At 53.9% G+C, this 11,323-nt stretch overlaps 1 protein-coding gene across 1 annotated transcript; it reads right to left on the minus strand.

Moving 5' to 3' along the window:
• Positions 1-3,719, minus strand: VAMP2 (vesicle associated membrane protein 2). The gene is made up of 5 exons (XM_044249037.1): positions 3,693-3,719; positions 3,077-3,197; positions 2,444-2,602; positions 2,289-2,340; positions 1-1,708 (listed from the first exon to the last, which is right to left on the minus strand). Coding segments are annotated over exons 1-5 (351 nt in total). The 5' UTR covers positions 3,695-3,719; the 3' UTR covers positions 1-1,691.
• Positions 3,720-11,323: the final 7,604 nt, after the last annotated feature.

Here is an 11,323-nt window from a genome sequence, read left to right on the forward strand (position 1 = left end):
TGGTTATTCATTACACATTTATTGTACATTTTCACAATCTGGATGCGTCACAGAATTGGGGGCATGGGGGAAGGGAAGGGGGGGCAGGGGACACTGGGATAATATGGGGGGTCTAGAACACAGCACCCCCACCCCCAGCATCTCTCCCTACCCTTTCACACCACAGCTTAGATCTCCCTGCTCCCCCTCCACACAGAAACCTTGAGTGTGGGGGGAAGAGTGAGTTTGGGGGGGTCCCCTCCAGCAGGTTAAGGGACTGGACCCTCAGACCCCTAAAATTGTGCCATTTAAAAAGACATTAGACCCTTCCTCTATCACTTCACCTAAAGAGGAGACAACTCCTGGGGCTCAACTGCCCTGGAGAGGGGCGAGAATCCCCATCTTCCAGCAAGTCCCATACACACATTGGCAGTGACTAGTACCCCCGCCCTGAATTCAGGGGGGCAGTCAGAGGAGCTGGGCAGTGATGGGAGCAACATCCCCCCCAAACTGGGGAGGGGAGTTTCGATCCAAACCCCAGCAAGGGTAGGGCCAGATTTCAGGCAGGAATTGGGGGGATTCTCTGCCCTGCCCCACTCCTCCCCGAGGCAGTGATGACCCCCACACACTGACAGCCAGCTCTCCCAAAAGAGTCGGATTGTGGCCCACCCCCAAACACTCCTGGTGGGAGGAGGAGGTGGCAGATCAGGTGGATGGGAGGGAGGGAGACCCCATGGGAATGTCGGTTGAGTGCCCCACATGAAAACTGGGGAGCAGGAATGTGGGGAGAGACTCCGAGTGGCAAACTATTGGTCCATCATGACACACTGAACTCCAAGACACTTACACACCAGCTGGGGGGAGGAGGAGGAGGGGACAAAAGGTCTGGAAAATGGGGGTAGGGAGGCAAACCAGACTAGAGGGGCTAGGAGGGGGTAATTCTGGGGGCCAGGAGAGGCTGGCTCTCCAAAATCCCAGGCTCCCATCACCTGCAAGTAATGTCATGCAAATGAAAGACTGATACAAGGACCATGGGGACTAACTCCTCAGTAAAAAAGAAGAAACATGGGTGGAAAGAATGAAGAACGATGGAACGAAAGAGGAACCAAAAGGGATGTCAGTATGTAAATGAATGCTAATTAACATGCTGGAAGCTCCCAGAAGACCTTGGGATTCTTAGGACCAAGTGGGGCCAGTCTCAGGGCCTCCCAAAGACACAAAGAAGATGCACCCTGGGAGTCCTGGACAGTTGCTTTTTGTTTTGTTGTTGTTGTTGTTTTTTTGTTTTGTAGGGAGTGGAGGTATAGGGAAGGCCAGGGGGAGAGGAAGGGATCAGCTAAATCCAGGGGAAGGAGGAGAGGAAGAGGAACTATTGCATAGCAGATGCAAATGAAGGATTCAGGGCTGGTCAGGAAGAGAGGGAAGGGGAAAGAGGAAAAGAGAAGAGATGGGAACCTCAGGGAGGGGAGTTAAGGACAACCAGAAAAAATCTTCTAGTAATAAAACTACAAACAGACCAAATATATATAATATTATATATGTATAAATAACAGCTGGCTATTTACAGGGGGGGCACACACACAGGGACACACACACATGGATCCAGGGGAGGGGGGCTGGAAGATATGGCTGAGAGGTGGAGGAGCGGCTGGGGATGGGGGGGGAGAGGTGGGGAGAGGCCCTTCTCTGGGCAGGGCAGGCTCCTCAGGGGTTTAAGAGCTGAAGTAAACTGTAGAAAGGGAAAGAGAAGGAAGAAGGGTGGGGGGAGAGAGAAAGCAGTGTGTCAGGCCTGGCCCTGCTCCCAGCCTCCCCACCCCTCAGCCCTCTCAGCCTTAGGTTCTCCATCTGGAAAGCAAGGGTCTGGACTGGTAGGTTCCAAGATCTCTACAACTCCATGGTATGGCCTTGGGGCCATAGACTCCTCATCCTCTAGGCTCTCTGGGCCCAAAAGTTCTCAAACAGTAGGGTGTTTGACTTCCTAGACATGTCTCAAGCCCCTGGCCCTTGCCTGCTCCCCCACTCCCCAATTCCAGGGTTCCCAGACTAGGTTTAGGCCCAAAAAGGATCCTCAAGGGAGCAGTAGGGATCCACCAGCTTTGCTGTTTCCAAAAACCTTAACAGAAATTGCCTAGAACCAGGCAAAGTGCAAGCTAAACAGCAGCAAGGTTTGGGGCTCTAGATGAATCAGAGCTGCACTGGCAGCTCTATATGCTTTTTGCTGAGTAGTAAAAACTAGGTTAATGACCTTCAAAACCTAGAAGGGGAAACCTCTCCAGAGGAAGGGCCCTAGCCAGTCCTGCCCTACTCACCGATGATGATGATGAGGATGATGGCGCAAATCACTCCCAAGATGATCATCATCTGGGGGCGAGAGGGGGAGAGGGTCAGTGACACAGACGGTGACACTCCCGGTCGCCCCTCAGTTAGTTCTTACACCAGCCATCCTGGGTGCTCCCACCCTTACCTTGAGGTTTTTCCACCAGTATTTGCGCTTGAGCTTGGCTGCACTGGTTTCAAACTGGGAGGCCCCTGCCTGGAGTGCATCTGCACGGTCGTCCAGCTCTGACAGCTTCTGGTCCCGCTCCAGGACCTTGTCTACGTTCACCCTCATGATGTCCACCACCTGGAGGAGGGGCCCAGGAGGCAGGGGGTGTGCCAAGGCCGCTGCAATGAGGGCACTCCTCAACCAAGCACCCACAGAGGGAACATGCACCCCGATGCTGCCAGGCTAACATGCCAATGACACACAGAGAACATGCCTAGCACACCTGGGGACATGCAAGGAGCACACATCAGGGGCATGCTGACAGCCAGACATCTCGGATGTCAGAGCAGCACCCTCTGTACTGGGCCTCAAGCAACCTGTCCATCACCAGACCACACCTGCCTGGACTGAACCGCCCCAGGCAATCAAGGCTGATGAACACCCCAGGGCCGCTCGGAATGCAAGCTTAACAGGGAAGGGGCAGGGTATGTCTTTGTCCCCAAACTCATAAACTCATCACCTCCAAGCCACGGTGGGCCCCCCACCAGTTTGCCAACCCTCAGGGTCATTCCCACTTCCTCGGACAACCCCCGTCCCCCGCCCCGCACTCACCTCATCCACCTGGGCCTGGGTCTGCTGCAGTCTCCTGTTACTGGTGAGGTTTGGAGGGGGCGCAGGGGGCCCCCCCTCCCCAGCCGGGGCGGCAGGGGGGGCGGTGGCAGCGGTAGCCGACCTGAGGGGCAGGGACGGATTAAGACCCGAGGCCTGGAGCCACCGGCCCCTCGGCCAGGGCTCCGCCCATCCTCCTGTCCATCCATCCGTCCCTCCCTTTCTCCTTCGCCGCAGGAAGGCTACCCGATGGGAGCCCTGGACTCCGTCCGGCCCTGCCGCCGCTTAGCTGCGTGACCTTGAGTCAGGCCCCCTCCCCCCCCGGCCTCAGTTTCCCCGCCCGTCAAATAAGGGCGACCTCAAAGACAAGGTCCGGGGTCGACCCGAAATGACAGGCGGCGGCGGGGCCGGGGCGGGCGGACGCGGGGCCCGCTCCCTCCCGCGGCCACCGCCCGCGCCGCCAGCCCGGGGACGCGGCGCTCTCCAGCTGCCCGCGCGCAGTCACGGGCGCCGGCCTGGCCTCGGGGCGCCGACCGAACCCCCGCCGCTCCCCGGACCGGCTCCAGAGGGCGGCGGCCGGAGCAGGCAGACCCGGTGCAGGCGCGGACGGCCGACTCACATGGCGGGGGCGGCGGGCAGGCGACTCGGCGGCGGCGGCGGCGGCGGCGACGGCGACGGCGGCTCGCGCTGGCTCCGACTGGCGCTGGCTGCCCGGGACGGGAAGATGGCGGCCGCACGTCACCCACATCCGGGCACTGCGGGCGGGGGCGGGGCGCGGCGGGCGGTGCGTCGGGAGCAGGGCGGTGGGGGCGGGGTGCGGCCGGTCGCGCAGCGGACCGGGGGCCCCAGCTCCTGCCGCAGCTGCGTGAGCAGGGAGCCCCGGCGCTGCGGCTCTCCGCACCCTCCGCCGACCTGCCCCGTCGGGCCGCAGCCTCACAGGCGCACCTCTGCCTCCCTGGCCCGGACGGCGCCCCTGAGGCCAAGGCCACGTCCTCCCGCACCCGCGAAACCCGTAAAACAGTCCGCACCCCACATCCTCCGCAAGGGCCCCAAGGCCGGCGACCTGCTTCAGCGTCTGCAATGGGCTGCGGGGGGGTGGGTGGAGGGGGCGTGGGAAGGGGCAAGTGCAGGTCGCCGCGGCAATGCGGGTAGCTGAGACCCTGCTTTTGAGGTGGACGGAGCGGCGGGAGCTGGTGCCTTCGGCCCACTCCACGGGTGCAGGGCTCAGCCGAGGCCTGGGGCTCCTGGCCGCTGAGGAGCGAGGTGTGAAAGGAGAAGAGGCGGGCTCTACCCCCCCCCGCCCCCACCCCAAGCAAATCACCGCAAAGCGTGCAAGTTGCCTCTCGTTCCTCACAACTGGGGCTCAGACCGGGGTTGCTTGACTGAGATAGGGCAAGGTTAAGGCCTAGGGACAAGGACACGAGGCTGTCCCGTGGGGCTGCTTCCCATGGTGGCCACAGACCAGCCAAATCCCAGCTCTGCCCTAGAGCTGGGTCCCCTGCCGGGCAGCAGAAGGAGGGCTCTCAGCCTCTGATCCCAGGCTGCAACAATAAGGGGTTTGGGGGGTTTTCTGTTTGTTGTTTTTCTTTAGGGGGCGACGGTAGGCAAGGGCTGCCCTGCAGTACCCAGGTGCAAGGTACTACTGTACATGTGGATTAGCCTCCTAGGTGTGACCTTGGCAAGTTCCTGTCCTATCTCTGGGACCCCACCTATGTTAGATTTGTAGGTGCTACCTATATGTTAAGTGGCTTGATCTAGAACATGGTAGGAGGTGATTATACTTATCCCCTTCATCCCCTCTGGTCTCTCTTTAGATCCTCTAAGCAGCAGCTGTACACACAGGTCCCCAGCAGGCCTGGCCCTTCAGAGAGAAGATGGGACCAGGTTAGCTGCCTATCTTGTGGCGTGGAGCAGGACGAATCTCAAAAGGGAAGGAGGGCGTGTGTTAGAGAAGGCATCATGTCCCAGGCCAGGGGTGCTCAGTGCATTCCCGGAAGGGGAGCAGAGGAAGACGGGTGGCCTTAGTGTCTGAGACAAAGAAGAGCCAGCTTCTTCCCTCCCCCACCCAGGCTTCCCAGGGCCTCTGGTGTGAGAGCCTGCCCTATGCAGCGCCCCACCTCCTCCTGGCAGAAGCCTGGAGGACTGGCTCTGTCACCAGAGGTGTCATTTCCCAGCTGTCTGGGGGAGGTGAGTGAACACGGAGCTCGTGTTGGGTGTGGGGACTCAGCAGATCTAAGATAGAGTCTCAGCTCCCTCCCCCTCCGAGGAGGAGCCACTTCTCGGGTCCTTGAGCACTGGCTCAGCCTCTGTGAAAAGGGAGAAAAGAGCGGCTTGCCTGGGGGCCCAGATGGCACTGTGGGGTGCTAGCTTTTGGTTTTTGGCCCTGAGGCTACTCTGTTTTCTAGCCAGAGAAGAAAGATGCCAAATTCCACGCTTTTAGGTTCAAAAGCTGCAGTGTCTGGGTCTATGATGGAGAAGGAGTTACAAACAGGCAGACGTCCCACCCCCACCGGCCCCTGCTACCCTGCACTAGCTGGAGAGAAGCTAGTGGAGAGCCAGCCAAGATGTTAGACCTTGTTTTCAGAATGAGTTTCATTTTCCCCAATGGCCAAGTCCAGAGAACATGGGAGGGACAGAACCCAGAATACACCTGGGGAGTCAAGGCCATGGAGTGTGACTTGGAAAGCTGGCAAAGGGCTCTTGGGTCCTGAGGCAGCAGCAGGAGGGGAGAAATGAGGCCAGGTCTGATCCATAGACATGGGGACCTGGGAGGATTTATATCAAGGGAGGACTCTCCCTGCCAACCCCCTTAAGTCACGGTGCTAAGGGACTCCTCAAATTTAGATTAATGGTGAAGTCAGGAGAAGGGGATGGCGTGGGATGACGGAGTTCACCTGGAAATGGATAAGGGAATGTTTTCTTCAAGCAGTAGAATGAAGACCCAAAATAGAAGTTGAAGTAAAGAAAAATAGAGCATTATCTTTGCAGACTGAGATAGTGGCTTCCACATTTCCCTGCTTTGGGGTTCGGAGGCCAAATCTCTGGGTCCCACTGCCAAGGCTCATGGAAAAGATGTGGGCGGGGTCCAAGTTCATTTCCAACAAGCACCTCTGGTGACTGACAGGCAGCCCAGGAGAAGAACTTTAGTGAATGTCTTCTCTCCTGTCTTCCTCTTGTAAGGACACCGGACTTAGATGTTGGGATGAGACTGGGGGTGGGTCATTCCCACGCTGACTCATGAACTTGTTCCATGAGTCAAAACCTCACCACATGGTAATTAATTTCAGAAACCTTGTGTGTCCCTCAGTGCTTGTAAGGACAAAGCCTTCTAATTAGGAGTAGAAGGAGAGTGCCCTTGGCAATGCTGCCAGGAACAGGGACTCAGGGGCTCACCCCACCTCTGTCCCAATCAGCTATCAAGCCTGTGACCTCTGTGACCTCTGGCTGAGCACTCCCCCTCTCCCCACCAGTTCTGGAAGGCATGGGGGCTGCCTGTCCAGCCCTGGACTCCTGCAGGGAAGGAAACTCCGAGGAGCCTATCTTGAGCTAGGGGCTTCACATGGATTTAGATGCGCTCCATTTAATAACACACTAAGGTGACTGTATTCTCCTTGCAAAATAATAAATCAGGGGCGCCTGGGTGGCTCAGTGGGTTAAGCCTCTGCCTTCAGCATTGGCCTTGGGCTTTCTGCTCAGTGGAGAACCTGCTTCCTCCTCTCTCTGCCTGCCTCTCTGCCTACTTGTGATCTCTGTCAAATAAATAAAATCTTTAAAAAAAATAAAAAATAAAAACACAAACATGCACAGACTATATACATTAAGCCCCTTCCTTTTTTTTTAGCTTTCCAATTATAGGGTTTTTTCTTTTTCTTGTGCCCTCCCCCCCAACCCGTAACTATCTCTGTATTTTCCATTTCGTTTTTATTTTTACTGTTTTTGAGACAGAATATGAGCGGGCGTGGGGAGAGAGAGTCAGAATCTTAGGGAGTGGTCCCAACCCAGGGCTCGATTTCACGACCATGAGATCATGACCTGAGCTAAAACCAAGAGTGGGATGCTTAACTGGCTGAGCACCCAGGTGACCCCCTTCCAGTTTTGGGTGGTGTTTTTTTTGGTTTGCGATGTGGGGTTTTTTGTGTGTTTTTTTGTGGGGTTTTTTTGGTTGGTTGTTTTTTGCTTTTTTAACATATGGGAGGATTCTCTTTCTCATTTTGCGGGCCTCCCTCAAATGTCTGCTGGTCCTTGGCTTTAATAAGGAGCCACCAAGAGGCTGATTGGAAGGGGTGTGTGTGTGTGCGTGTGTGTGTGTGTGGTGGGGGAGGATTTATTGACCCTTGGCTTTCCCTGCAGGACGGTGGATGCCTTTTAACTGGGATTCCGAAATGTTGATAGGTGGCAGGCTTTCTCTGGGGCTGTTCAGTTTTCTGAGAGAAGCCTATCCTCCATTCTCCCTCCCCACCCTCTCCGTGTGTGGAGGGGCGAGAATCTGGAGCCAGGTGGGGGCTCCTGCTTGTAGCCTCAAGCCTCTGGTCTACTGCTCCTGCTATCCCCAAGTCCAAAGGCTCCCTGAAAATCAGGATGTGGGGGATGGTATGTGGGACTCAGAGGGGAGAGGGGAGGGAGCTCGAAAGGTTTCAACAATTTGAATCTGGGATCTCAGCCACCACTGTCCCACCACCAAGGTTCAGCCAGGCCTTGACAGGAATCTGGTGACCTTCAGAATCTCCGGATGTCACGTCTAGACTCCCCCTGTCCTTGCTTGCCCTGCAATCTGCCTTCAGCTGCTGCTGAAATCTCCTGTCCTCTGCTATCTCTCTGGTCTCTTGGTCCTTGTTGATGTACCTATCAGTCTTTGACTCCTCTCTTGTTACTTCTGTTCTGGAGGGAGGGAAGGCAAATGTTCGTCGATGGTCTTCCTTATTTAGTCAGAAAGCGCACCACTGTTTACTGCTTCAGCACTGGCTTTTAGGTTGTTTCTAATTCTTTTGCTCTTAGGAAGCTCTTAACAGTGCTCTTAGGAAGGCTGCTGTAAATAGTCCCCAGGATCAACCAACTCAGAACAGTCCTGTGGGGGCGGTACTGTCTTGATCTTACATTTGGGGAAACTGAGCTCAGAGAAATGCCTTGATGGAATCTTTGTAAGTTTCTTTCACATATAGAATACCCCTTTAAAGAGTTTTGTTTGTGTGTTTGTGTGCTGTTGTTGTTGTTTGTATAAGGGCACCTGGGTGGCTCAGTCGGTTAAGTGTCTGCCTTCAGCTCAGGTGCTAATCCCAGGGTCCTGGGATCAAGTCCTGTTTCAGTCTGCCTCCTCCCCCTGCTTGTGCTCTTTCTCTGACAACAAAAGAAAAGAGCCATTTGTATAAAACATATATATATACATAAGGTGGTACCTTTTTAATCTGATCTCCCTGCCCCAGTGCCAAGCACAGTGCCAGAAACAAGGTCAGTGAATGAGTAATGAACAACAAGGAACTACGTTTTCAGCGTGGGGTGTTGTAAAAGCGGACCCAGCACAGCAGGCAAACGGATTGCAAATGGGGAGTGCCTAGGCACCTGTTTGGGGTGAATGGGTTCAGGCAGGGCCTGTGTGCCCACGGTTCCCATGAGGACAGTCCCGTTTGGGCTGGGCAGCTCCTGTCCCAGTAGAGCCATGTGGTTGTACATGGTGGGAAAGCCAGGTGCCAGACCACGGTGTGGGTAAGACAAGACATAAGCAGATCACAGTCTTCTGGACCTGGGACGTCTCCTCGTCCCAAATCCTGACTCTGCAACCCTCTACTCATTAGAGACTCACTGGGGTTTACAGGTTTCTCCTGTGTTTGTTGGGAGGTGTAGGGGGCTCCAGACTGAAGGGGCCACATGCTAATCTCCCCTCCATCTCATACACCATGTCCAGAGCCTGGCAGGTAGAAGATGCTGAATGAAGGCCTGTAGGCTTTTTTTTTTTTAATTTATTCGACAGAGATCACAAGTAGGCAGAGAGGCAGGCAGAGAGAGGAGGAAGCAGGCTCCCCGCTGAGCAGAGAGCCTGATGTGGGACTCAATCCCAGGACCCTGAGATCATGACCTGAGCCGAAGGCAGCCGCTTAACCCACTGAGCCACCCAGGCGCCCGGCTTTTTTTTTTTTTTAAAGTACTCTCACACCCAACATGGGGCTCGAACTCCCAGCCCCCAGATCAAGCTTTGGATGCTCTATGGACTGAGCTTGTCAGGCGCCCCTCAGTGACTACTGAATAAGTCAATGGAGTTGGCCTGATGGCCAGACTTGGGTTCTTGCCCCAGCTCTCCGTTTGCATCAAGTTAGTGGCCTTTCTTTGGGCCTCATGTTCCTCATTGGTGAAACGAGCCCTCTTTCATTCTCCTGTGCTGACACCAGGAGCCTCAGTAATACCCAGGAAAGATCATCAAAACGCAGTGTGTTTGTCAGTTAGACCTCAGTAAAGCTGGTGGGCGGTGGAGGCACAAGCACCCAAGACATTGCAGTCTTTCATGGAAGTTACAGTCAAGGCACTTGCCAACACAGCTCAAACTGATTTCAACCAAGAAGGAGAATGTGAGGGCTCTCTCGCTGCAGGCTGACTGGAAATAGCAGGAAACAGGCATTCCCCTGATGTCATCGGAAATCTATTTCTCCTTGCTAAGCTTTGCTGGACTCTGACTTAGCTTGATTTCCAAACAGGGAACATGAGCAGATGTGGGCTCCCGTTCTTTATAAAAATGTTATAGTTTTGTCTTTTTAAATAGTGTGTGTGCCTCAAGAGTCTGCAAAGTATACAAGAGCCCCTGGAGAAAATCTCCCTCAACACCAGTCTTCCCAGTTACCTCGGGCCTCCTTCCAGACATGGGCGCTGCGCATAGTTTCCTCTTTTTACACGGATGGAAGCAAACTATAGGAACCATGCCACAGGGTCTTTTTGTCACTTAACCCATGGAGATTGGATTTTTATTTTTTTAAGTTTTTTATTTAAGTAAACTCTGCACCCCATGTGGGTCTCCCAAGTCATGACCCTGAGATCGAGAGTCCCAGGATCCTCCCACTGAGCCGGGAAGGGAAAGGACCCCTCTTCGAGAGTCTTTCCTTCCTGACCACCGAGTATTACACTGTAATATAATTTCACCAATCTCCTGGTGACAGACATAATTTGCAAACTCAAGCAAAGCTGTGAAGAATAATCATGTTCACATCGCACCTACGTGCAAAAAGGCAGAGCTAGCTCCTAGTCGTGAAAGTTTTAGGTCAGGAGTGCCTGGGTAGCTCAGTTGGTTAAAGCCTCTGCCTTCAGCTCAGGTCATGATCACAGGGTCCTGGGTTCAAGCCCCATGGCCCCGGGATTAGCCCGCATTGGGCCCTGCTCAGTGAGGAGCCTGCTTCCCTTCTCTCCCTCTGCCTCCCTCTCTGCCTACTTGTGATCTTTCTGTGTCAAATAAATAAATAAATAAAGTCTTAACAAAAGAAATCCTAGGTCAAGAGGTGAGTCCTGTTTTCCCTAAACCCACGCCCTCTTCAACTCTTTAATGACATTATTTGGGCATTACAAGTTAAGTTAAACATGATTTGCATTTCTCCTATGGTGAATAAGCCGAGGCATCTTTTCATGTATTTGAGAGATCTTTGTATTTCCTCTCCTGTAAAAGATCCATATGATTTTTCTGTCCTTTATTATTGGACTACTGGTATATTTCTTACGGATTTGTAGACTTCTGTGTTTTAGGGTTAGCCCTTTCTCTGCAGTATGAATTCTATTTTCCCTAGATTGTCATTTATGTTAGCTTTCGCTTATGATTTTTTTTTTTTACCATGCATGCTTTTTACCTTTTTAATACATATTTAAATGCATCAGGCTTTTCTTTTCGGACTTCTGTGTTTTGTTTTCACACCCAGCAATGTCCTCTTCACTCCAAACTATTTACTGCTGTGGTATTCTTGCCACAGATGCACACCCTCGATTTAACGATGAGAAAACACTGCACAAATTCAGATGGAAAGGGGCCCCTGGGTGGCTCAGTGGGTTGGGCCTCTACCTTCCACTCAGGTCAAGGTCTCAGGGTCCTCGGATTGAGCCCCGCATCGCATCGGGCTCTCTGCTCAGCGGGGAGCCTGCTTCCCCCTCTCCCTGCCTGCCTCTCTGCCTACTTGTGATCTCTGTCTGTCGAATAAATAAATAAAATCTTTAAAAAACAATTCGAATGGAGAGACATTCTGCAAAACCACTCACCAAGACTCTCCAAATGCGACAAGATGGTGA

The sequence above is a fragment of the Neovison vison genome, chromosome 5 (assembly GCF_020171115.1).
Source record: "Neovison vison isolate M4711 chromosome 5, ASM_NN_V1, whole genome shotgun sequence".
NCBI lineage: Eukaryota > Metazoa > Chordata > Mammalia > Carnivora > Mustelidae > Neogale > Neogale vison.